The 26,750-nt window shown below is 35.0% G+C and overlaps 4 protein-coding genes across 5 annotated transcripts; 3 read left to right on the forward strand and 1 right to left on the reverse strand.

Moving 5' to 3' along the window:
* Window positions 1–566: 566 nt before the first annotated feature.
* On the forward strand, window positions 567–1,544 carry LOC145575824 (uncharacterized protein At4g26485-like). The gene is made up of 3 exons (XM_081633620.1): window positions 567–774; window positions 976–1,174; window positions 1,265–1,544. Exons 1-3 carry the CDS (start codon window positions 567–569, stop codon window positions 1,542–1,544), a joined length of 687 nt encoding a protein of 228 aa, XP_081489746.1.
* Window positions 1,545–3,888: 2,344 nt separating this feature from the next.
* LOC145577009 (uncharacterized) lies at window positions 3,889–6,677 on the forward strand. The gene is made up of 5 exons (XM_081634708.1): window positions 3,889–4,472; window positions 4,924–5,045; window positions 5,274–5,365; window positions 6,148–6,234; window positions 6,319–6,677. Exons 1-5 carry the CDS (start codon window positions 4,111–4,113, stop codon window positions 6,424–6,426), a joined length of 771 nt encoding a protein of 256 aa, XP_081490834.1. The 5' UTR covers window positions 3,889–4,110; the 3' UTR covers window positions 6,427–6,677.
* Window positions 6,678–9,431: 2,754 nt separating this feature from the next.
* On the forward strand, window positions 9,432–11,286 carry LOC145577010 (BTB/POZ domain-containing protein At1g55760-like). Its single transcript, XM_081634709.1, has 3 exons — window positions 9,432–10,114; window positions 10,214–10,332; window positions 10,468–11,286. Exons 1-3 carry the CDS (start codon window positions 9,850–9,852, stop codon window positions 11,068–11,070), a joined length of 987 nt encoding a protein of 328 aa, XP_081490835.1. The 5' UTR covers window positions 9,432–9,849; the 3' UTR covers window positions 11,071–11,286.
* Window positions 11,287–11,929: 643 nt separating this feature from the next.
* On the reverse strand, window positions 11,930–19,723 carry LOC145577011 (protein DNA-DAMAGE INDUCIBLE 1-like). 2 transcript variants are annotated; one of them, XM_081634710.1, is made up of 17 exons: window positions 19,519–19,723; window positions 19,328–19,410; window positions 19,207–19,239; window positions 18,994–19,127; window positions 18,664–18,772; window positions 18,147–18,263; window positions 16,180–16,245; window positions 15,988–16,050; window positions 15,851–15,895; window positions 15,302–15,363; window positions 14,771–14,864; window positions 14,313–14,405; window positions 14,157–14,226; window positions 13,988–14,058; window positions 13,848–13,908; window positions 13,007–13,032; window positions 11,930–12,178 (listed from the first exon to the last, which is right to left on the reverse strand). In XM_081634710.1, exons 2-17 carry the CDS (start codon window positions 19,391–19,393, stop codon window positions 12,050–12,052), a joined length of 1,239 nt encoding a protein of 412 aa, XP_081490836.1. In that variant the 5' UTR covers window positions 19,394–19,410; window positions 19,519–19,723; the 3' UTR covers window positions 11,930–12,049. The 2 variants fall into 2 exon arrangements, with proteins under 2 accessions (XP_081490836.1, XP_081490837.1); XM_081634711.1 differs by lacking the exon at window positions 19,519–19,723 and having other exon boundaries at window positions 19,328–19,481.
* Window positions 19,724–26,750: the final 7,027 nt, after the last annotated feature.

The raw sequence follows: 26,750 nt of genomic DNA on the forward strand, positions 1-26,750 counted from the left end.
TGAAATACAGATAAAAAATAATCTCGTCTCTAGTATAATGAAAGACATCTTAGTTGCACATAATATAACTAACAAAGGTTGGGTCAATGCTAGTAAATTTTGTCAAACTAGCTACTCATACATACAGCAGTAGTGGCCTTTTGTATGTCTGAGCTGAAGAATTGAATGTGCCCTTTCCATTCCATAAAACAATACATACCTAGTCAAAAGAATATGAAAGAGCATGCAAGATTCCATATACGGAGTACGAAATAACTCTTAATGTATGAGAGAAACTAAGAGACATGTTGGATATCAACACAAGTATCAAGTATATTGTGTTATTTTAGTAATTATTTAAATCCACTAGTAAATACGGAGTAACACCAAATTCCTAGTATTTGACAGCATTTAACAATGATACTTCCAATACTTGGGATATTTACAATGATAGGAATTATATTGGGTGAGTCCTTTTCATATCCCACTCGATCATCTATCAGTCCCTGGCCTTATAAATAGGAGTATGGTACGTTTTTATGTTGAGGGCCTCAAACAAATCGATCAGGGCAAAGAGTAAAAAGAAAATGGGCAGTGAAAGTGATATTATATTACTGTTGGAAAAACAATTGGTGATCTATGATGATGAACCTGAGACAGAAAAATGGATAAAACATTACAGCAGCAGACATAAGATTCTGCTTGTTGGTGAGGGTGACTTCTCATTCGCTGCTTGCTTAGCTAGAGCCTTTGGAAATGCCACTAGTATGATCGCTACTTCCCTCGATTCGAAAGGTCTGTTTCATACTTTTATACCTTCATTCATTCTTCACTAAGATTTCAGCTTTATTATCACATATATAGATTATACATACATACTTTTTGTCATGCATGCATGTCGATCTTTATAATGCAACCAATTAATATGATTTGGTCACCAACACTAGCTTCTTCAATTAATTTATTGGTAAAGTCTTGTTTTTGGGATTATTGCAGATATGTTGGTAAACAAGTATGCAGATGCGAGCAGCAACCTTGATCTTCTCAAGGAGAAGGGTTGTGTCCTGTTGCACAAAGTGGATGCACTTACAATGAGCGAACATCCTGTGTTACAAAAACAAGTTTTCGATAGAATTGTCTTCAATTTTCCACATACATTACTCCTACGTCACGAGAATGATGCCACCCAAATCAAGTAAATTGCTTTGTGTTCTTAATCTTACTAGACAAAGTGAGTAGAATTGCATGTTAACACTTACGAGTATGTTGGTTCCTGTGTGTGTAGACTTCACCAAGAGCTAGTACAGGGATTTTTCAAGAGTGCGTTCAAGATGGTGGCAGAAAATGGAGAGGTACACGTAACTCACAAGACCGCTCATCCATTTGATCGATGGAATATCGAAGAGCTTGCTAGTGATGCAGACCTATACTTAGTTGATAAAGTTAGCTTCTACCAGTGGGATTACCCAGGGTATCATAACAAGAGAGGAGACGGACATGTATGTAGATATGACGAGTCTTTCCCCATAGGTGCATGCTCTACGTTCAAGTTTGCCAAACTTTGATATGGATCCACTCAAACGTCTAGTAGTTAGTTGTTAGCTTAATTTGCATTCCAAGTGTGAAGCTGCGAATTGAAGACCAAATGCGTTTGCTAATTGAGTGAGCTCATTCACTTAATTTGCAAGGCTAGCTACAATAATCTAAGATAGATTTTAACTAGGTAGAGTCCTTCCAATTACTCTATCTAACTTCTAACGCAATAAGCAAATGCATGCGTTAGGCCTTTGCCTTGTAATATATTTAAAGGACTCGTGACAGTCAATTAGTACAAGCCTACCTGAGATCCAATGGCGAATCTTCACAGTTTGGAATTGGATGTAGACCTTCTAATTTTAAGAATGAAAAAATAGCAATTGTTCGTATGTTGTTGCCTTTATTTTTCAACTTAATTGTATAATGGTATAAGTACACTTCATTAGGTTCATACATGTTTGTTTTTGTTAGTAGTCTTTACATTGTGAAGGAAAGGAATAGAATGAAATCAACATCATCTATCAAATTAAAATTATTCAAAAAATGTAAGGAAGCTTGAGGTGGTGGAGTAGTGCACGGCCGTTTTTGAGATTTCGGAGGCCTAGGGCGAAAATTATATTGGGGCCCTATACATTAACATTCTTGTATGAGATAAATTATTTTTATATCTTTTGAATAAATTATCTATTTTACATGCATGTTGTATTACTAAAAGTTACATCATATTATTAATTTTTTTTATGGAGCTGTAAAATTCATTCTATCTATTATCTTCGACAACTTTATGTAAATACAAATTTATCATTTACCAAAATTAAAATAATATTAAGATTGACCCTCTCCGGTAAATGAAATTCATTGCTAATATCTTCATGATCCAATACCTTAGAAATTTTACTATTATAGAACAAATAATTGTGGTGCATGCAAACACATTTAATATAACAGAGCAAAAATGATAATTATATTACTCGCCAGTATTTAAATGATGAATTATTAAATGAAATTATATGAATAGAAATAGCATTGAAATATGAATTAAGGTATCTTTCAAATTGGAAAAAAATTCAAATGTTTAAACAATATATATTGTATTTCCAATTTCAGTGGGTCTTTGGTAGTATAAGTAAGACAAAAAAAATAAAATAAAATTGTGTTCTTAAAAAAAAAAAAACAAATAATAAATCAAAGAAAAGCTCAAGTATATATATATTTTAATTGTTTAAAATGAATGAGAAGAGGTAACTATAGTTGGTTTTTTTGTAAAGAAAATAGAGCGAAGCTAATGAGTCTCGAACCCAACCTGCGAAACTAAATGAAGGTTACTCAACCACCAGGCCACATTAGAAAACATTAAAATTAATGCACACAAAATGTATATAACCTTGTTCTATACACTAAAAAGCTAAGCAAAAATGGGCCCCTCTATCCGTGGGCCCTGGGTCAGCTACGCTGCTACGGGCCTGGAGTAGTGGCATTGCTTCTCACTTTGTGGGGCGCGATTTTCCTTATCTCTTCCCCGACCTCCTTCTCAAGTGAGCCCTTACATTCTTCTTACCATTCAAAATAAAAAATAAAAATAACTAACAAATTTGGATTTTGATTAAATAATGCTCCTAATTGTTGTCATATCCCAAATATTAACGGAGAGCCGTTCCAAATTGAGTAAAAACGGGCAAGAACTCCAGTAGACAGGGTGGAGAGGACTCTCCAAAAAGGTGGAGAGGCCGCACACCTATGTTGGAGAGGCCACTCCGCATTCTTCTTTCAAATCTGCCAAAGGGAGGAAGAGACTTTAGCAAGGTGGAGAGGCCGCACACCCATCAGGAGAGGCCGCTCCTAATTTCTTCATTTTGCAAAATTGAGGTAGGAACTTCTGGCTAGGCTTGGAGAGACCTCTCCACTGCACCTTCCTCTCTCTTCTTGATTTGAACTCCTTTGTCTTGGCTTCTTTTCATCGGCTTCTTGCTTACAACCTTAGTTTATCATCCATGGGTCTCAATTGATTGTCTTTAGTCCTAAAATGTCAACAAAAACACTAACAACCCGTGAAGCATAAGATACACAAAAGTTGCATAATAATAGAGTAAAAGTGAACCACAAAACACCTATTTATCAAGTAAATAAGGTTCAATAACACCCTAAAATCATAACAAATAACAAGTTATCACATAATTAGTAGTACTACTTATTTAAATTATATTCATAATTAAAAATACATATATCTATCTAGATGTTTTGTTATGAATGGAAAAAGAAAACTTAAACCCTTGGATCCAAAGTTTCACCTGGTCAAAAAGTCACAATTATTATATTTGTTTTCTACACAAATGCAATGAAGACAGTGATAGAGTGACATAATTGAAATTTGAGCAAAGCTAACTTGGGAAGAAAGGTCTGAAGAATAAGTGGTATTTTTAAGGTTAAAAAAATATTGATCCACACAAGATAACTTGGGAAGAAAGATCATCCATCCTACATTATTTTAATCTTGGTTAAAAAAAAACATTATCTTAGTCGGAAAATCGACCATTAAAACCGGAATCCCTTGGTTGAAATCATGAAATCAATTGAATTGAATTAATTGAATAAAGAATGAGTTTTCTGGCGGGGAGATTGGCGGGGAAGGAAGCAGCCTATTTCTTCGAAGAATCCAAACACGCCGCAAGTCGTCTGGCTGAGAAAACCCCCAAATCATCGAAAACCCCCAAATCATCGAAAACCCCAATTAATTCTTCGGAATCAGCTCCTCCGGATATTCTCCCGGAGATTCTCCGTCATTCTTTACCGGCAAAGATTTATCGGACGGAGCTTTCTTCTGACTCATCACTCTCCACTTCGGCTAAATGGGCACTTCCCAATTCCTCAAATGCTTCTCACTCCTCTGTTTCTCCTGATGTTATGAATCCTCTGCGTGGTTTTCTCTCTCTTCCTCAAGTTACCTTTGGTCCCAAGAGGTCTGCTTTCTTCTGTCTCTCTTTTCTTTTATGATCATCCTATTCGTGCTAATGTATCGTCAATTATTTTGTTTGTTTTAATAATACAGTATATCAATTTTATTTTTTTGGAAATATTAGCTACTGAATTCTTTGGAAATATTAGCTACTGATTTGTGAAAACATCTACTTTGGATTTTTATTTCTTTAACTTGTATATGCAAGGAATTAAACCACTTTTATATGCTATGCTATAGAATGGCTTCAAATATCCAACTGAGAAATTTTAATGACTAGTATCTTACACTGTCCTGCATTGCTCCAGAAGTTGGTCTTGTCTACGTTTATGGTGTGGAGAGAGTAGAAAAGGGCAGTGATATAGTGGTCATCTTGTCAACTTTTTTGATGCAGAGAGGATTTCAAAGGGCATTAATATATAGTTATTGATCGTAATGTCATGATGTGGATGCAGGTGGCTGTTGCCGACAGCGCAGTCATCAATTACAGCATCAACAGCCAATGACTTGCGCCTCCAACACCAAACACATATCAATCCTGAAAAAGCAAGAGCTGCAGCCGAAGGACTTGCACACAGTATGCATTCTTTTCCTGGATCCTTGCCTGCATTCTCTACTCTCTAGTCATTTATGCATCTCAAGTTTGTTTCTTCATTTGAATTTCATGTACCATTTTTATGCTGCATTGTATAAATATGATAAATGCTCTCACAGCAGCACCAGAACTTATCGAAGTATTGGATTTTAAATCAATCTGCATGCCCATTCGTTTAGTAATATGCTAATTGATTAATTTTGCTTGTAGTTGGGAAAGCCTTTGCTTTTGCCACTGCAATTATATTTGGTAGTGCTGCGCTGACATTCGGATTCTTTGCATCACAGCTAGACCTTCAAAATGTAAGTCCGTGACTTGCTCTTTCCTGCAATCATTTGTGTATCTTGAATATGTTGTATGTCCTTCCTAAAGCCTTGATATTGATATTTCAAACTATTCCAAGGATACTTGTTAGATGGATCAGTACCAGGATCATGGTGATTTTGATGTGACTTTGTATGGTTAGTTTTTAAGTGAAATTATAGAATGATAAATCTGACAAGAATTTGGGATGTGTAAGAAAAAACATATAGCACGATCCAATATTTAATTTACCTATTTTAGAACTTGGGAGGATTGCATTCTTTTTAATGGTAAAAAGAACTGTCCTGTGGACTATCAAATGAGAACCTTTGTATGTAGACTCCATATTAGCTGTGTGCTTGCTGCTTAGAGTTTGTGCTGATCCAACCATATCCAATATCATGGATCTGAGATTTTGGGGGGTCCAACCTAAGAAAGATCAGGGATATTAGTGTAGGGTAATACTTTATTATTATTATTATCATTTTATCACAATAGATACATTTAGAGCCTGCTGCAGCAATTGGCACAATTTGAAAAAAGCTTGCTAGTGAATTATTTATGAATGCCTGTTTTGGTTAGTGCTGCCAAAAATTTCATTTAGTTTGAAGTTTGAACCTTATAAATGTTGTAGTTTCATTCTGAGTCTGTACATAGATCTTTTATGTTAAAGCCAAGTCAATAAGTCAAGTTGGACTTTAGTTTTTGAACATGTTGGAATCCTGATACAAAATAGTACGTCTCTTTGATTGTTTGCTTACATGAAATTTATACATTACAGACGGATGATATTCGGATAAAGGGAAGGGATTTAGTCCGGCCAAAATTCGAGAATATCAAAGAGCAATTGCACCCCCTGAAAGATTGGGTACATACTAGCTTTGCTTGATGAATTTATTTTGTTGAGCTTTTGTTTTATGCTTGTGTAATAACTAGAAGTTTGCTATTTTAGGCTGAAAATACTTCAAAGAAGTGGCACCTTAAGAATGAGCAGGATATAAAAGAGAGGCCCATTGTAAAGGAGCTTTCAAAGATATTACGTGCAAAAGATTCTGCATGACCTAAATCTGTTGTTCTTCGTTTTCTCCTTGTCTGTATATCTCTGTAAGTGGTGATTGTGTTGTTGAAAAGAATAAGTGTAATGGCAATAGGTTCCAGTGTTGTCCTTAAAAGAAGTCTAGATGTTTCCATTCCTTTTTTAAAAAATCCTGTGTTTCAGATAATAGAGGAAAATTGAATGTAAAATCTTTTTGTTTTCACTCGAACATTTTAGCTGGTAAATGTATAATATCCTGTGAAAAGTTTTTTTTTTTTTTTTTTGGTTTATGTAGCACTGTGGCAGCTGGCAGAGACCTTAAATAATCCTATTTGTCAAATTCTCATGTAATAATATACACATTAGTATATATCAACTCACCACATCTCAAGTATATACTTATGTACGTAGTTCAGATTATTTTTTTTGGCCACCTCTACATTCAAATGCTGAAGCAAAGTTTCTGAAAAGCGAAGAAATCACTTTGGCCAGTAGATTACCATTCAGGTAGGTGGCAAGACCAATAGTAGTCCAAGCAAAAAAAAAGCACTAAATTGGGTTGTGAAAGTTAGGAGACAAAGTGGGCAGACAGGGCAGTGCTCTTGATCTGATGAAAATGGTCCGTGCTCTCTTTACCAATTTACAGTACTACAATTGCTGATTTCAGGAGTCCACTGCCTAGAAGAAGTGTCGCTTATGCTTCGATGCAGGAGGAGACACTCTGCATTTGATTAGTCGATCATTTAAGGTCTGTTTTTGAACTTTTAAGTTGATGAGAAAGTCTTGTTGAAGTTTGGTGGAAGTTGAGTATAAACTTGGTATGACATACTCTGCCATTTCAATCTATCTCGCTTTTTCTGCACATCACGGGAAAACAGGCTAAATGACAAATAAGATGATCTCACAGTAAATAATCTTATGCATTTATTTCAAACTATTAGCCATACTTATTTTGGTGCTGAAAATGACATGTGAAATGTTATGCATACATTTGGCATTAAGCTTCTCCATGCTTTTGTTGTACCCATACTACATTTCCAAAGGATAAGATAATATTTTATTATATAGCTGAAAACTACATGTATGTCGATCAACACTTATATTGAAAACAAATACTTTTGTAATGAACTCTATAATTGTATGCAATCAATGTTTTTGTGGAGCCTAGTCTACATGAATTGAAATCAAACATCTGATTAGATGGACTAGTGCACTATATAAATAAGTTTACTAATTAGTACTATTACTGGTTGATTTGGATCACCTTTATAGATTAGAAAAATCTGCTGATGGCTTAGATTTAATGTAGGTTGAAGGATTCAGAGACAGGGACATGTATTGTGTACTCCTGTATTTTAGCACTCTCAGATTCCTCTCTTTTTTGTCAACTTGCTTATGCAGCAGCCTTTTCTCTCCAATCAGGAATTTGCCTTGTTTTTTTTATTAAATTCTTAAATTGGTGGTGAGAAGATTCTCAATGATTCCAAATCTTCATATATGGCGTACTCTATTTACTAATCAATTTTCTATCCATATAATGGGGAACTTAAATCATACGAAATGTACTTTTTTAATACAATGATTTTGTCAATAGTAAGTAGTATGATATCTTATTTAAAAAGTTGGTTTTGGAGATGATTAGCATATATATGTTGTCCCAATACTACTCACAATTCATTTGGTACAAGATTGTAATAAGGTTTGAGTGAGTGATGATGAATTTGATGTGTAATTTTGGTCCTAAATGTTGTGATATGATGTCCAAGTAATACGAGTATATTTCAACTCTAATTCGTGTATTTTCATTGCAATGTGTTACCAAAATTTTAAACATTGGATTCCTTCATCTTGTATTTGAAAATATATATATATGTATATATATATGGAGAGCAGTAAGTGTGAATGGGATTAAATATATATATAAATTATACTCTCAACTTTGGAGAAGATATAGAGAGAAAAGTCATCAAAATTAGAGAGCAAAAATCCAATTTAAACAATGTGAACATAAGAATGTGTTCTTCCCCTATCTTTTGAATATATTTTGTCTAAACTAAATATAAGCGTAGTAGTTCATTATGTTTGCCTTTGTTTAGATGATATATATGTGAATTAATTCAAAATAAACAACAAATTAAGATATATTAGGGAAAAATGCATATATGAATGGTTTGGATTGATTAAGATGTATTGAGCTCCAAATGTCTTTATGTAGACGCTTACAGAGAATTGGTCCACATAAACTTAAACAGCAATTAGTCAATTAAAGAAGATGGCCCACATTGATTAATGGGTTGTTGCTGAAAGTGTTAGATTTTGGTTGGTTCAATGGTCGTTTTCTATTGGTTTGTCAAGAAAAAGGTGAGCTACCATTCACCCTGAATATTATGATATCATACCATGGTTCCACATGTCACTCTGCTTTTGTTAAACCCTTCTTCACAAGCCATTTTGATGCAACCTTACCTTACATTCATCTATCAAACCATTGATGTTTACAACCTCAATCTTTACTACTTTAATGAATATGGATAGAGTATTAATGTATGTAATTCTACTATTAGTTCGTTTAATTAGTTTCATTATTATTATTGGATATGTGATGGAAATGAGGTTTTGGATTTCTAGAATGAAGACTCATAAAGTTAATTGTATGATACTTTGCTTCTAAGCCACCAAAGGCCTAAACCAAAAAAAGCAAAATTCTTTACCTTCCTTTAACTACAACTTGAGGCTTACTACTGCAAAAGTTGACTATAAATTTCATTTAAATATTTAACTAATACTCACGGAATATCTAATGTCTATTCTACACTCGGGTGTAAATTTGCACTCTTATACCATTTTTTGTAGTATGTCTCTAGAATGGAATGACCTCTTAATGATGTTCAAGACAAATAATTAAGTTGAGTTAGGAAAAAATATCTACTCAATAATAAAGTTGTAAAATGACCATAGTACCCCTAGAAAAATAGATAGATAAATGTAGCTACAACCCATACTGTATGAGTATGTCTGAAAAACAGAGGGGTTGGTTCAGGTAGGCTATTGCCTGGAAGCAAAGGGTTCAAAGAAGAGTGACGTAAAGCAAAAAACGAAAATGGTATCCCAAAATGAATGATTGCGTGCCCGAAACCACAATCCAAGTGGGGATTATGGGTCCAACAATAACCTTAATCAGTGAATAATATTAATCAGGGAATCTTTCTTTGTTTGTCATAGTTTATGAATAAATAAAGAATCTATAACAGAGAAGATAGATGGAGTAAAGAGTAGTGTTATGCAGTTAGAAAGAGATTGAGAATGCATTAAGAAGCAGCAGTTGTGGCGGACGAAGAAGAGATAGAAAAACTGGGAAAGGCAGGAGGTGGAGAGTTGTTGGATGGTATATTTGATTGCATCCATGACATCACTGCTGTCATTGCTTCTTCATCAGCTGGGTGGAGGATGAAGGATTCTGCTTACCGTGTTCATACCACCTCTCGCCTCGCTCAATGGCGTATCGAAAACCTCTCCTCCTGCACTTACCGTCGCTCTGATCCTTTTAAGATTGGTCTTTGGAATTGGCACTTGGCTTTAGAGAAGAATAGAGTGTTGATGTTAAAGTTGTATCCTGAGGTTTCCAATCTGACCAGAGAGAATCCTCCCATCGCGTCGTTTTCTATCCGTGTCTTGTCTTCCGTTGGTGATCGCAAGCCCCTCGTTCACCCTGGTTTGTTACTTATTCGTGCACATTTCAATCTTATTTTTTTTATCATCATTTGATTCTTTGAATTTATAAGATCGAGTTACATCCATCTTGTCAGTGCAGGTATAACAGACCAGCAGCTCAAAAGCAACGACGATTTTGTTTGGCCTATCGACGTTCCACTAACTGGGAAATTCATCATTGATGTTGAATTTCTGGACTTAAAGACTTCGTCTCCAAAAGTAAGCATTTCAATCAATCAGTAACTGCACAAATAAGTATGTCTCATATAAAACTGCCTCTAGACTGTATCATGTGCTGTAGATAGTACAATTACATAGAGATTTTGTTTGTTGAGGTGAAAAATGAAATTGCAGGGTGGGGAGCCTTGTTCCATCTGGGCAGAAGGTTCAAGCAGCAGGAGGTCTAACAGCTCAGCTCTCAGCGGCCTCAGACGGATGCTGACAGAGGGCATCTACACAGACATCACGATCAACACGTCCGATGGGTGTGTTGGAGCCCACAGGGCAGTTTTAGCTGCGCGCTCCCCGGTGTTTCAAAGCATGTTCTCTCACGACCTGCAGGAGAAGGAATTTTCCACCATAAACATATCAGACATGACAGTTGATTCATGCCGAGCCTTACTCAGTTACCTGTACGGCTGCATAGAGCACAAGGATTTTCTGCATCACCGCCTCTCCCTCCTCCGTGCAGCTGACAAGTATGACATCGCGGATCTCAAAGAAGCGTGTCATGTCAGCCTCCTTGAGGACATTGACGCCAAGAATGTACTAGAAAGACTCCAAAATGCATCCCTATACCAGCTGCCTGAGCTTAAAAGCAGCTGTATGAGGTATTTGGTCCAGTTTGGAAAGATATATGATCTTCGCGATGAATTCAATGTGTTCCTTCAATGTGCTGATAGGGAACTGATTGCCGAAATCTTCCAAGAAATTCTTGCTACCTGGAAAGGTTTCTGATTCTTTGGTAATGCTCGATGGAGTACAACGTACTCCAGGAGGGCTAATTAAGTTATTGTTTCATGTGTTGATGTACATACAACATGTCTGATCTTGAATCAATCATATTAAACCCAATTCAAGTACTGATTTCTTTGTGTTTGGTATGAATGTAAAAATATGTTTACAGGTACTGTATATAATACTAGTTCTTTGAAGAGTCAAGATTGTAAGCGTATTGATTTGGCAAGTGAGAGTATCTTCCTCCTTAATACCATGGTTTATACTTTCAACCATTACAATTTGAAGTCATGTTAGAGGCGCAGTTAGTACATCACAATCGTTTGATAAATAAAGAAGAAAACTTAAAGATGTGGAGACATAATCAATTAATTATGGCATCAAAAAGACCCTTACTGGCATTGGTCTTTCTAAAATGTGTCATCTAATCCTAACAAAACTTACACATACCCGATTCTCCTACTTAGGGTATATGAACCTACAACCCGAATTCTTCCCAAAATCAATTGTAACACAATTTGGCGGTCTGGCCCAACCCAACCCAACCCAATCCAAAAGTAAATGTTCTTATAACTAATCCAACCTAAAAAGACTCTATTCCAAAATCAACCCAAACAAGTTGTACCCGAAAAAAAAAATTAAAAAAAATCTAACCTAAAAAGAATCAATTCCAAAATGATCCAAACAACCCGATTGTCACCTACTAGAATCGTTCTTATGATATAATCATAGAAATGACTTTGTTAATTTGGCAACGATAGAGGCATACCGCATACATATACTGTCATTTTCATATTTTCCTATTCGTAGGGCAAAATGCTTGGATATATGTTATTGCTTTTTAATAAAAACAAGTCTATTATAAATTATAAATCATACTCAATTGATTTGCAAAATGTTTTGAATAATAATACCAAGAGTATAAATTCTATTGTCTTAGATGCCACAATTTTGTATTGATTTAAGAATTAAATTCTTGTCAGCCTCCAAAAAGAAATCCGGCTGCTTGCTCTTCATTGCCATTGAAAAGCTGGAGAGCTTGTACAACATCATTCCTTGGAAATCCTAGCTCAACAAGCTTTGCGACTTTGGCTTCGAAATCAGGACCCTGCAGCAGAGACATATGTCACTTAAATTCAGCTTTCTATACCCTGACATATTTGTCCAAGAGTCGAATACTATTTCGTAGAGGGAAAAAAAATAGAGAAGGGGAGAGAGGGGGGGGGGGGGGGGGGGGGAGAGACAGATTGTACTCCACTAGTGGAGTCTTTAATATTCCAAGTGAGACTGTTTTGAATACTTATCCAAGAATCAAACTACCATGTCACTGATTGTTTAAATGCAGTCCATGTTGACATACTGAAGTGTACGATAAATAAGATTGTTTTCATTGTAGATGGCATGCCAAGGAGATTGTATTAACAATCAATTTTACAGTAAAAATTAATAAACGACCACATAAATGTCAAAGTGCTGAGGACTACTGACTAATCCTAAACGGATCAATTGTGTAACATGAAATATTCAAGCAAAATAGCTCACCATATAGCTCACTGCAGAAGATCATGTACAAATAGAATAAAAAGAAGAATAAGTGCGGTATGTGGTCACAAATAGGCTTTTTGATAAACATTTCGACAAGATTTAACAATCAAATTAGCCTAAAATGAGATTACACTAATTCTTAAGTCATGTAGAGGTGTAACAATGAGGGTACTCACACCATGTAGGTCAAACCCCAGGCCCCAAACATGTGCACTTGTGATAATGGCCTTGGGCCTCATAAAAACAGACAAAAGAGGACTAAATGTTTGATGAATAGCACAATAGTTTATAAGAGCACATAACATTTTAGCAGCAGACAAGGACCTATGGTTTTTGGTCATGTGAAACTTCAATAACTAGAAGATAGGGTTAGAGAGGTTTTTGCACATACCTGAGCAGGATTCCCACCAGCAGCTCCTGAGAAGAAATTCAGATATAAATTAACATGAATAGATACTTGTAAGCAAGACAAATGGAGAGAGAGAAATAACGAAAGTGTATGTGGAGATCATAATATCGGCACAGCTAATTAAAGTAATTCAATACAAGCTATATATCGTTTCAAAGACCCCAGCCTGAAGAAATGATAACCGAAGACCCAATAGCATACTCATTGTATTTCAGATTGCTACCAATTTGAAAGACAGATGCGCGTGTTTGACTCTAAACACTGGCTCATGCATTTAAAGTTCATAAAATATATTTCGAGTTTGCTCAGGACTTGGGATTAAAAATATTCCAATAAAGATCTGCAGAAAGGTTTTCAATTTGACATAGTCTAAGAACCGCATCTGCCATCAGAAGGTTCCTCTTCCAAGTTCCAACTTACAGAGAACTCAAGATATAAGTTGCAAGTCTTACCGCTAGTGATAGGAAAGGATGAAAAGGTCACCTTATTAAGTACTTAAACTGTTATTAACTTATTACTGTTATTTCTTATACTTTTTTTACTTCTTTCACATAATACGTTTTGTGTCTGTAGATGATTTTAAATGTCATCAATTTCTAAATTGATTAGATCTTAGATGTTTAAGTAACAAAAGTTGGGGATTCAAGAATTGGTAGGCTCCCACTTGTCTTATTTTTATACGAACATGTGTGCATATCACATGGCAAAAGGTGGCTCTTTGGTAGAAGGAAAAAGCGATGTAGGGGGTAGATAAGAGAAAGCTTTTTAATATAATACGCTAATAACATAGACACAGATTATACAGCAAACTAGAATAACTTACCGGAAGATTGACTTCCGATTGGAGCGCTTGGGACATCTCTGTCTTTGCTTCCTGATGAAACCTACGAGATCCCAAAGTAGTCAATAATACTGACACAAAGAACAACAGAAGCAAATAGAATACAAAGAGAGAATCATTACAGGAGCCCCTGAACTAGAAGCCTGCTTGGCAAAGCTCTCTTCATCCAGAAAATGAGAAGGGATATCCTTTTCTGGAAAAAGTATGAGAAATCATCAAAATAAAATAAAAACAAATCACCACAGAACACCTAACTAAACTTTTTATGTAAATTGAACCAAAAATTCTAACCAGGTAAAAATGGCACAGAAACCTCTCCTCCACCAACTTTTAATGCATTCTCCTTCAAATCAATTATGCACTGCAAAGGAAGCCTAGTCAGACTTATTTAGCTTAAGGAGAAGAAATGTCAAAAAATAAATAAAAACAAACTTCAAACAAAATTACCTGATGTTTACGAAGCATATCCAAACCAAAGAGAAATTCCATGTTGTCTGAGTCAAGGACTGTAAATGAACAAGGGTAAAACACATTCCCAATCTTCCAAAGACCACAGGGAATGGAAATAAACAATGAAATTAAATTAAGCAACCAACGTAAATATACAGAATAAAACTTACAAAAGCAGATGGTAACTGCAGTTCATGTCAAATGTTTAATAGCTGGCATAATTAGTTAAATTTTATTATAATGCTTATGGACGGTGGTGGACTGGTGTGGAAACAACTTCCATGCACACATTTCATAAGCAAGATACGCACCATCTCCATAATTATTTTCTACAAAGCTAAATATGAATTCACAGAACATGCATAGGGTATGCACAGATGTGCACCAAAGCCACCAACATACGAATAATAAGAACAATGAGGAAATCCTCAAATAGATGGTTTTTCTTTCACTACCTTGATGTGAGCTACATGTATCCGACCTAGTATCTCCATCTGACCAACTCCACGAGCAATACCTTTGTATCGTTCATCCAACAGCCTCAACAGTCTGGAGTGAGATAAAGGTACAGAACAAACATGAGTCTGGAGAATCTTAAAATCTCATTACAAGGAATTCACATTCCCTATTACCACACATTATGCATAAAATACTTAATGACAAGACCCTTAGGATAAGAATCGTCATAATGTTGATCACGAAGAATTGAAGACAATGCAAACACAATAAAATTAACCTAACAAGAATGCTTTTAAAGCAACGAGCCCTACATGCAATCAAAACAGCCATAGGCATCCCAACAGAAGCACTTGGGTATTGATACATTCTACAGTATGGTACTTGTGCTTGGTGCTTGTTGATACAAACCTCAATAAGGTTTTTTTTTTATTAATTAGAGATATATTGGTAGAGGAGTGTTGCTAATACTAGAAACACAACACGACCATGTTCCAGCAGGAATTAATACAACCGTACAAGAAACTTACCCACAACGCTCAGCACAACGTTTAGATATTATAGTTGATTGGGCTCCACTGTCCACAAATGCCTGAAACAGAATCAACATTTACTAGTGAACATTTTGTAGTCATGTTTAGAACACCAAAAGATACTCCAAAGAGCACAGATATAGGAGAGAAATTATCTTAGAGACAAACAGGAACCCTTCAAAAATCTAGGACTTTTTCAATTTTATAAGATAATTCTAGCCTTTTTTACGCATTAAAAATCACAGCTCTGGTGGGGTGGTGAACAGAATCAGCATAAACATCTTGCATAATATAGATTAATAGCAAAAGCTTTAAAACAAAAGGCAGTGATAAAACAGGACCTGAATCTAACTGATATTTTTGGGAATTTTTTTTTCCTATTCTCTTTGAATTAGCTTTAAATTTTATAAGTAAAATTCATTACACATCCCCACCCCTCCCCCCCCCCCCCCCCCCCCCCCCCCCAAAAAAAAAAAAAATAAATAAATAAATAAATAAAACCCCAAAGCTAGACTTACTAAAGACCATGAAGTAACTAGCAAGTACCTTTATTGGGACACCATTTACTTCCATATCCACATACAGCATAACCTGTAGAATTACACAAGGATTTTTGAGTATTTATGAAGTATTTAGTTATATCTAGATGAAAATTTAAGAGAAATAAAATATATAAAATGTACCACTCTAGCAAAAGCTTCAGGGTTGTGTTCAAGGGCTGCTGCCCAGTTTTCATCAATTCCTTTCTACGAGAGAATGCAGCAAAATTGCAGAAAGTCACAATGAGAAACCATAAAAGCCTTTATATAAACAAATTATGCTAGATAGAATTAGAAAAGTTCAAATACTCCACAAGAAGATAATAATTGTCTTACCTGGCGAATGGAAGCTTCAATCTTCCTCTGTGCATCCACATCAAAAGGGTCTGCATAGTGCAAAGCCTATCAAAACAACAAGATGTTAATCAACGTCCAAATACAATAACAATATTACAGCTATAAATGAGAATGGACAGAAACCATGTGCTCGAAAGATATTTCACTACAGCCATAATACTCATTATAGAATTTCTTGATTCTGCTATACTAGTAATTCGTTACTATACTTCGACTTTTTGTTCTTAAGCGACATCAATACAGTAAACAATAGAAATTTATTGCAGCAAGGAATTACCCATCTCTTGACTTCAGTCATGATACATGATACTCTCCTAGAAGCAAATTTCAAATTAGGTAGGCACTAGCTGAACATTCAGCATCAATAGCTAGTTAAATTTCCCAGAGATAACCAGGAACTGAGAGTAGGAGACTGAAATGCACAAGTGTAAGCTATGTTATTTGGACTCTTTATTTTACCAAGAGCACCTAATTTGAATTATTGACCCTCGGACATATGTATGGACAATTACACTTAGTTTTTGGCCCAAAAACAAGGAAAATTCATTAGAAACCCTAAACTGACCCTCAGACACCTACCAGACACCATAACCTGAAGCTGAGTAACGTAGACTGTGTCATGCATCAGCCTTAAAAGATGAGTGATACACAAAAAGATCCAAAAAAAAAACATTACTAAACTAAGGTTTACTAACAAATTGGCTAAAACTCTACAAACACAGAAATAGGGAAAAAGTGGTTAGCAAAAGCTCGTGCAAAAAAAAAAATCTTACACAATTATTTACTTCTAGGCACTTTGCTTAACAAATTTGAGCTTTGAAAATAAATTTCTCTCAAAATATATTAAAAAATTATAAAACAAAATAGCATGAGATTACTCCTTACTCCAATATGAATCCAAATTGCACATTTTATTACAAAAAAGTTAATGACAGATTTAAGATCTACTCATGGATTACATTGACCTATAGAAATCTTATGTAAAGGTGTCGAAAGAAAACTATTACTCGACATGACCAGCATTGTTGTACAAGTCAGAAGATTGGGCATATACTCCGTAGGAAGGATCAAACTGGATAGATGTGTGGGAGCATCTAAAAGGATGCAATATGGAAAAAAGATATATGGAGGAAGGTTGGAGTTGCGAGTATTGAAGAATAGATACTAGAGCACCTTAGGGCATGTAAGATGTCACGACGTCCACCAGAAGATAAGTGCAGAATTGAGATTATGAAGATTTTAAAATAAGTTTAGTGAGGCCAAAAGATGGTTTAGATGAAAGGACTCAAAGGAGTTAAGAATGATATGAAGATATATGGCTTGCACACTAAATTGAAGTGAAAGGAGGAAGAGGATTCTTGTTAATGACCAGTGGAGATATTATCTTTGGTTCAAGGAGCCGACCTGATTTGGGATTATGGATTTGATGTTGTTTTATAGTTGATGACAAAATAGTAGTCAAATGTAAATCTAAAATTGCATTATTAATCGGGCAAGGTGCCTTACATTAGGGAATGGAGCCATCAAGGCAGTAGTAATAAACACCATTTCATTGGATAAGTATGGTCTAACTGAAAATATCCTATAGCCTTCTATATTGTGCCTGCACAACTTCTAAATCAGACATTATCTAAGCGAACACAATGTGGAAAAGTAGAATGGCATGTGGGTGTGGAGGAATAGCTATTCGATTGAGCTCTACTACGAGGTGTTTGGTTCACAAAGTGGTATGGGTTTGGAAATAAGAATGAAACCAGGGTATATGAGCTTGGAACTTGATTGAAACAGTTTGTGTTTGATTGTTGTTCAGATATGATTATTTTACTCATACCTAAAATCTACAAACCAAACATCTCCTTAGTACTATACTAAACCTCATACCACTGAAGAAAGTTCATTGGAAATCACATGAATTGACATTATAGCTACAAAGACAGTCTACTTACAAGTTCCTCCTCTTCTTTTTGCCTCAATGCTGTCTTTTGATGATGGCGTTGCCGCAAAATCTCCTGTAGTCTATTTAGATCATTCCCAGATATGGCTTGAGCAAGTTCAGGATCACTCTGCCAGTTTTATTGGCACACAAAGGTCAAAAAATAAAATAAAATTTAAAAAAAAAAAAAAAAAAAAAAAAAAAAAAAAAACTTACACAATTATAATATAGATATGCATTAGGAGTTGATTTCCATGCATGAAGTTGCTCTTTATGCACTTCATGCTAGGAAATCAACTCTGAATACAATAATGCTTCAATGGCAATCAAGAAGAACAATAAACAATTAATTTACAATTTTACATTCAACTGAATAGCCTAAATCAGTAATTTTCCTGAACAAAGTATTTAAAACAAGAATAATAGTTCCAATTCCACAAGTTAACAAGATGATAAGAGACCAATGAAAAGCTAAACATTTTTTGGTCTGCTAGCAATTGCTATGTAATCAAAGAATATGATATGAATACCTGATACAACTGAGCCATCAGATTAGAATCAGCACGAACTTGCTGCTGAAAAGCAGCAGGGTTGACAGCAGAACCATCGGGACTGAGGGCAAGGTCGGTTGAAGATGGACTACAGGAGCAAAGGTACAAGTACTTAAAGAGTTAAAGATGATATACAAAAATGGTGATAATTAGATATTGTAACAGTTCTGATGGCACATTAGTAGCATAACAACATTGTGGTATCCCTGAAATGAGGGGTAACAGTGAATACCCCCGTGATAGGATTAGAGATAATTGGCAATTCGAATAAGTGCATAGCATTGATATAAACGTAATATGAAAAAGTACCGAGAAGCCGGAGCAGCATTAGAGAGCATCATGATCAAATCGCCATCGCAAACACCGAGTACGCTGAGTTTGTCATGATTATTCATCTCCCTGCCATTGTACATCAACTGCTGCTGCTGCAACACCACCCCACTCTGCTCCCCCAAAATCATAACCAAAACCAAATTCAATTTCATCAAATTTAAATTAACAGAGACAGATTATTGATTGTACCTCCACTTCAAGCAAAGCCTTGACATTTTCGACCTGATCAAGATCCATTTGTTAGAAATTCAATTGCATAAATTCAAATTGAAATTGAAATTAGGGTTTAAGAGAAGAGAGTGTGAATTACAGCTTCGTCGGGGTCGACATCTAAGGAGATGAACTTCTCATCGGCGGTCATTACTGTAATCTTCATCTTCTTCTCAATTCAATCTGTTTTCAATTTTACCAAATCTCAAATTATATCACAACCTCAATAATGTAAGAATTCATGTTTGATAACTTAATTAATCCTAGAATAATACTGCCAAAGCTTTTCACCTTGTTGTTAATTCTTATCGGACACTTTTTCTGAGTTTCCCACTCACCCTCCAATTAAAAACTCAACCTTTTTTCTTTTGCTTTTTTTGTTTTAAAAAAATAAGAAAACAAAACGAAGAGCCTTCCTTCCTTCCTTCCAACTTTCCAACTAGTTCCAAGTTCCAACACAACTACTCGGCAAGTCTACGACTGCTTTCTTTTCTTCTTCTCCAAGATTACTTCTTTAATTTTCAATATCCTAAATATATTTTGGATAATTTCGATATTAATTCTTTTCAATAAAAGTCATACGTAATAAGGAGAAACATATTTCATTATTCCTAGACACTTACAGAGTACAAGTTAAAACACCTATATAAGATAAATTTATCCAAATACTATACCTTAAAAATAACCCTTTATCTCGAATAAAAATCTCATTATTTTATGAATTACTCTAATTATTAATCGATAGTTACTTTAGCAATATTTTGAGCCACAATATGCACTATAAAGAAAATTTAGGCCTAAGGCCGATATATAAAGATAATCTATACAATCAACAAATCAAGTAGTATAAGGTGTTTACTGTTGTAAATTAAGGGTATTTTCATAGGCTATAATAATAAGTAAGCAATAAGATCGAAAAGATGATCTTATGACAATGAAAGAGTACGGTGTGTCGTGATGCAAATCACTGACTTGAAAACGAAATTCCGGCGCAACCGAGGTGCACAATTGTATTCGTCGGCACGTTCCCTAAGGTTAACACACCACTTCCACACAAAGGCACTTTTGGGTGGAAGGTTGGAGCCACGTAACTTATGCCCAATATAGAGTAAGTGTTTAGCTTGTATTGTGTTTGATTGTGTTTTTTAAGTGTTAAAAAAAATCAGAAAATCATTCTCTAATTTATAATAGAGATTGAGGTAGATGAAAAGATCATGGAGGAATATTCTTGAACAAGGAGAATAAAATCAAAAATATTATGGTGATTAAAACACCATAATCAACCCCCTTAAATGTGAGTTATTAGAAATAAACCAAGAAGAGGAATCCAAGGGAGTCCGTTGGATTCCAACGGACTGATACGCGCCCGATCGGGCGGAGCTCGCCCGATCGGGCGAACATCCAGCCAATTTTCAAGTTCCTCTCGGGCCCGATCGGGCGCCCATATCTGACCCTTTGAATTTCATTTCTTTATTTCCAACAATCCCCCACTAAAGGAAGGAAAGAAAAGCCAACAAAAGATGAGGATAAGCAACATATTGGGCATAAGAGGAGATCAATACATAACACTTAGATATTACATAAGTAATTTGAAATCTAGTGCTTAGTGAGATGAGACAATGAATTACAAGTATAAGGGTGGACAAGCCTTGAAACCCTTAGACTCTTGATCAAGGAGTGGACTAACCTTGAAACTCCAAGATTTAATTCAAGACCCCCACATCACATACCTTTCTCCAAGAATTTACTTGAACTCCGCGAAGAGATATGCTATTTTATAGCCAAGCATATTCACCTTAGGTCTAGTGGAAGCTCTAGGAAATCCGCCCAAGTTTTCCATAGAAGATGGCTAGTCTTCACAACCACATAGGTGAATCACAAGCACTTCTCAAAAGTACTTAGTCAACGAGGTTAAATCATGTTCATAAGAACTTAACAAATGCTACATTGTAGCCGTTAACCCCCACAAGACCACGTATTCATTAAGAGCCTAACGCTCAACCTCACAATAATCATAAACAACGGTGATCCAAAGTTTTAGTGCGTCCACTCAAACAATTAGATTCATTAAGAGTCAAAGGACTCAACCTCAAACGGTGGATCAATCAAGTGCGTCTCAAATAGCACCAACCAAAAATGATTTATTGTTCCATTAAGAACTCAAAAGAGTTCAACCTCAATCAAGCATTACAACGCATGCCATAGGGATAGAAAAGTAATGATTTTCCACATGGGCTTAATGCCTATCCCCCTCGACATTTCCACAAATTATCAAGGATTGTGTTACATATCCCAAATTTCCTTACCATAGTGCAAAATTATTTTGCTAGAATACTTTTCCAAAAAGGAAAACTAGCATGTTACCAACATCAACTTAATTTGCACAAATGGTTAGAAAATAAGACAACGAACGCAAAGCTTTGAAATTTCAAAATCTTAATCAAGTTCAATCCTTGAAAATAACATAGCCGTATTAGTGAACTTTCTTCATCAACCATCAATTACCAACACTTGCCTTCCGAAAAGATTTTGAACAACTTTTTCCGGAGGCTAGTGTATTTCACGACCTTCGTACCTAAAAAGATACTTAGTAAAAGATGAAGCAAGTTTAAACAACAACGTTAGTAATTCACTATTAAATTTGTAAAATATTGCACTACAACTATTTCACAAACGTATGCTATGTTAAAATAAAATGCAATGCATGTCATTACCACATTGCTAAATGTATTAGCATACTCCACTCAAAACATACTTTAAAACATTTTAAAGTACACATAATTCATGCTAATACAACACATATTCTACTCAAGTGATGACATGAACAACAAACATCATATCATTGCAAAAACTTTCTAATCACGAAACATGTATGACACTTTGGAAAAACCAAAACCTCATAATAATAATTATTATTCTAAAAATAATAAAACATATGTCATATTCAAATTCGTGAGAGAAAAAAAAAAAAAAAAAAAAAAAAAACCGCAACAAATTGGAAAGAGAAGAAGTTCAAGAAAGCTATTTACTACAACTACGCATGTGATTCTCAATACCACCACATTACTCACAGTGTAGAAATAACACAAAACTATACATCACCTTGAAGCAAGTAGTGAGAAACAAACTTAATCACAAGTATTAGATTCTCACAAGGTACTAACCACACTCTTGTACCACTCCCTAGATAATAATCTCAAGTCAACTCATACTTGAACTTTTAACTCACACTTGAACTTCCAACTCACTCTTGAACTTCCAACTCACAAATTAGCCTTGATCACTCCCAACAACACTTAGTGAATTGACATTGAAAAACTTTAGAAGAAATATAGAAGAAGAATATATATTAGGAAACACACTCCATAAAAAGATAGGAGAACTCTAAGCATGTTAGAAATTATCTAACTTATCCTCAATAGTCCTTCCAAGGTAGATAATCACTCATGTCATCAATTCACTAGATTAAGGAAACAAACACTCTTCAAACATAGAGATGTCAAAACAACAAATCAAGGCAAACAAATAATAATCTTTAGCATAGCTAGTCACTTTCATGCTTTGCATCTAATAGTAGTAAAATCTAATATTAATGCCTCTTATTCCTCTTATGGTCAACTTGTTCACTCAATAAAATGAATTCATATATGGGAATGTAGCAATCAAGAGACATGATAATTCCAATATGCATAGCCAATCACTTAAACATGACATAATGCATAAAATTGCTAAAAACAAATTATTTAGTAAAGGATGCCAAATGTTATAGTACATGGAGATAAATCCAATAATCCAATAAAGTCATGGAGCATACTATCATCAAATGCTTAAAAAGCAAAAACAAGACATCAAATAAACCAAGACTTTGAGTCCAACACTTATTCTCGTATACTTTTCCCCCACATTGGACGATAGAAGTCTTCAACTCAAGTATTGAAATTAGTCATGGTAAACTCTAATCCTTTCACATGGGGCATATAAGAACTAAATTCCTACTACAAAATTCTATAAACTCGTAGAATCATAACCCCCACATGCCAAAGTTAAGTCTAAAACCAAAACAAAGTTGATTATGGAGGAAAGAATATGTGAACATACCTCCATGGTGCCTCTAATAATTTACCTTAGCGACCAATGATGAACAACCCCATGACCACCACTTGTATTGATTATCCATCCACTAAGTGATTTGAGCTATTTGAAGCACATTTGGATCCATGTTCTTTACTTGAATCATATTGACATCATGTGGAGATTTACTAGACATAGCATCAAAAGATATAAAATTTTTAAGAATTCACATTCCACACATAAAGAAATCGATAATGATCCTTTAACCAAATGTCAATGCAAAACCAAATTGAACCAAGTAAGAACAAATATGAACAAAACACGTAATAAGAATTAATAACTCTTGAAAACTCTCTCTTAAGATGGATAAACAAAGAAGTAAAATAATCTAACCATTGAACTAAATAATAATCCAAACATTATCATACTTCTAAAAATTCATCACAAGGTTAACACAACTTAGTTAACTCACTAAAATATCAAAAAGCCACCAAAAGAAATTCAAGAGTATTAAAAATTAATAGTAGTAGTCATGCATTCCCAACAAGAACTATGGTACAACTAAGAGTCACCAATCATAATGATATTCTTGGAGGAGAAAAATGCACATATGACTCTTCACAAAATAATCACATAATTCTCATTCAAAAATTCTCATACTTAATTAATAAATTAATATGATTAACACAAGTTCTTGAAAAGAAGTATGCAAAATAAGCATTATGAGCATGAACAAAGTTTACACAAACATGCTATATACATATCAACGTATTTGCAAAATAATAACCTTTGATATCATGCTCCACATAATCACAAAATTCATGTAAAACTTACAATATAACAAGTTTAAACAACCATGAACTATCTATTAAAATAGACATGTAAATATTAGGTACTTACCAAATTGCTAATAGAAATTAATCTAAAACAATAGCCCTAATGTATATATACTTTCTCAATGAACAAAATAATCTATATGTTCACAAACCAACAAATTGGTAAATAAAACCAATTAACATATTTCTAAAAACTAAGTTCAAACCACAAGCATAGAACAAAGACATAGAAATAATCAATCATACCATGTAATATCACACATATATAACATGGATTATACATTAGCCTATAAACTAATAATCATGTAACAAATACTACATTATGGACAAAATAATTATCTAATATTATAATGCCAAAAATCACAACTCATATATTTGCCAAGATGATTATTAGAATTAAAATTACATGCTAAGCATAATCAAAATAAAATTAGTTTAGAGAGGACCTCCCTTGAAATAATTCAATTGTCAAAGATGAACATTCTCTGTAGTACGCCCAAATTTCCTCTCCAAAAATGCAGCTTAACTTTGAAGCCATATCTCCCAAACGTGATTAGATATCAACGATCCAACCGTTGAAAATGAAGCCTCATAAGTCCCGAACAAGCTCCCAAAATTTCAGCCAAATCCGACAAAGAATAACCTTCGATCGGGGTCCATTTCCGGGACTGCTCCCATAAAAACGTGAACAACGTTTTTCCCAAAGAATTGTTTTTCTTGACATCATCCAATCTTTCGACCAATACCCAATATGTGGCCAATGAAAATATATAAATTTCGTTTTCAAATTGTTGTAAATTAAGGGTATTTTCATAGGCTATAATAATAAGTAAGCAATAAGATCGAAAAGATGATCTTATGACAATGAAAGAGTACGGTGTGTCGTGATGCAAATCACTGACTTGAAAACGAAATTCCGGCGCAACCGAGGTGCACAATTGTATTCGCCGGCACGTTCTCTAAGGTTAACACACCACTTCCACATAAAGGCACTTTTGGGTGGAAGGTTGGAGCCACGTAACTTATGCCCAATATAGAGTAAGTGTTTAGCTTGTATTGTGTTTGATTGTGTTTTTTAAGTGTTAAAAAAAATCAGAAAATCATTCTCTAATTTATAATAGAGATTGAGGTAGATGAAAAGATCATGGAGGAATATTCTTGAACAAGGAGAATAAAATCAGAAATATTATGGTGATTAAAACACCATAATCAACCCCCTTAAATGTGAGTTATTAGAAATAAACCAAGAAGAGGAATCCAAGGGAGTCCGTTGGATTCCAATGGACTGATACGCGCCCGATCGGGCGGAGCTCGCCCGATCGGGCGAACATCCAGCCAATTTTCAAGTTCCTCTCGGGCCCGATCGGGCGGGTCTCGCCCGATCGGGCGCCCAGTCGGGCGCCCATATTTGACCCTTGAATTTCCTTTCTTTATTTCCAACATTTACCTCACTCATATAGAAGTAATTTTGTGCATTCTGGATTGCAATTATGATCAAGCATTATGCTATGTCCATAATAAAGTAAGTTTATGCATTCTGGATAACCGGATGGAGTTTGGGTCGGGTCTATTCGAATCGGTTCTGTTCGGGTCAAAATTATTCTTTCAACTCGGATCGGGTCGAGTAGGGTAGGGTCGGGTCGAATTCGGGTCGTGGTCTATCAAGTACGGGTCGGATATGGTTCGTGTCAACTCCAGATCGGTTCATGTTCAGTTCGGATAAATTAGGATCGGGTTCAAAACGGGTTTAACTAGGTTAATTTCGAGTCGGATGAATTTGGGTCGGGTTGACTTCGATTTGAATGAATTCGGTTCGGTCAAGTTCGGTTTGATTAAGATAAGGTTGATCCGTTGATTCATTAATTGGTCAATTTCGATTCAATTCCTTTATGTGTTTGGCTAGATTTTAATCGAGTTGACCCAATTCATATCCAAATAAGGTTATTTTTACCTTATTATTGTGTCAATATATATCAAGTCATTCATGTATCATATTTTTTATCGAGTTGAAAGAAAAGGTTTTAATGTTCAAGTATTACTAATTATTTGTAGCAAATTTTAGATGAGATGAATATAAAGCTTAGAAAGTAATTTTATACAATTGTTATTTACATGAAGTAAACTTGTTACTCCGGATTATTTCTTTGCACTAAAAAAAGTTAACTTATTAATAATTAGTAAATATAGTAGTATAAGAAATTGAATAAAAAGGTCAATAATTAATTATGGTCGGGTTGAATTCGGATCGGGTAAAAATCAAATTGAGTTAAAATAGGGTCGGGTTAATATCAATTCGGGTCAAAACAGATCGGTTATTTGCCGGGTCAATTTCGGATCGAGTTGAGCTCGGGTCGGGTCAAATCGGTTCAGGTTGGGTTCAGGTCGGATCAAATCGGTATCGGGTTAAGTTCAGATCGGGTCAAGTTCGGATTCGGGTTGAATTCAGTTCGGTTACATATGGGGTTTGGGTCTTGAATTTCTCAAATCAAATCGGATCGGTTATAGTTCGAAACGGATAGCTTTTTTTGGGTCGGTTCGGTTTTGACACCTCTCTCGCACGGTTTCTAGCTACATAAAATATATCCACAATAAAGCTTTTTTTTGTGTTTAATAGAC

The sequence above is a fragment of the Chenopodium album genome, chromosome 13, assembly GCF_948465745.1.
Source record: "Chenopodium album chromosome 13, dcCheAlbu1.1, whole genome shotgun sequence".
NCBI classification, from domain to species: domain Eukaryota; kingdom Viridiplantae; phylum Streptophyta; class Magnoliopsida; order Caryophyllales; family Amaranthaceae; genus Chenopodium; species Chenopodium album.

What these genes read in the sequence shown, in the direction of transcription:
- LOC145575824 (XM_081633620.1), top strand. Translation starts at nt 567, where the DNA reads ATGGGCAGTGAAAGTGATATTATATTACTGTTGGAAAAACAATTGGTG. An exon ending in TACTTCCCTCGATTCGAAAG is followed by an intron (nt 775 to 975) that starts GTCTGTTTCATA and finishes GGATTATTGCAG; the next exon opens with ATATGTTGGTAAACAAGTAT. An exon ending in AATGATGCCACCCAAATCAA is followed by an intron (nt 1,175 to 1,264) that starts GTAAATTGCTTT and finishes CTGTGTGTGTAG; the next exon opens with ACTTCACCAAGAGCTAGTAC.
- LOC145577010 (XM_081634709.1), top strand. Translation starts at nt 9,850, where the DNA reads ATGAAGGATTCTGCTTACCGTGTTCATACCACCTCTCGCCTCGCTCAA. An exon ending in CAAGCCCCTCGTTCACCCTG is followed by an intron (nt 10,115 to 10,213) that starts GTTTGTTACTTA and finishes TTGTCAGTGCAG; the next exon opens with GTATAACAGACCAGCAGCTC. An exon ending in TAAAGACTTCGTCTCCAAAA is followed by an intron (nt 10,333 to 10,467) that starts GTAAGCATTTCA and finishes ATGAAATTGCAG; the next exon opens with GGTGGGGAGCCTTGTTCCAT.
- LOC145577009 (XM_081634708.1), top strand. Translation starts at nt 4,111, where the DNA reads ATGAGTTTTCTGGCGGGGAGATTGGCGGGGAAGGAAGCAGCCTATTTC. An exon ending in GTTACCTTTGGTCCCAAGAG is followed by an intron (nt 4,473 to 4,923) that starts GTCTGCTTTCTT and finishes ATGTGGATGCAG; the next exon opens with GTGGCTGTTGCCGACAGCGC. An exon ending in TGCACCCCCTGAAAGATTGG is followed by an intron (nt 6,235 to 6,318) that starts GTACATACTAGC and finishes TTGCTATTTTAG; the next exon opens with GCTGAAAATACTTCAAAGAA.
- LOC145577011 (XM_081634710.1), bottom strand. Translation starts at nt 19,393, where the DNA reads ATGAAGATTACAGTAATGACCGCCGATGAGAAGTTCATCTCCTTAGAT. An exon ending in AATGCTGCTCCGGCTTCTCG is followed by an intron (nt 18,773 to 18,993) that starts GTACTTTTTCAT and finishes TTGCTCCTGTAG; the next exon opens with TCCATCTTCAACCGACCTTG. An exon ending in CTGAAGCTTTTGCTAGAGTG is followed by an intron (nt 15,896 to 15,987) that starts GTACATTTTATA and finishes GTAATTCTACAG; the next exon opens with GTTATGCTGTATGTGGATAT.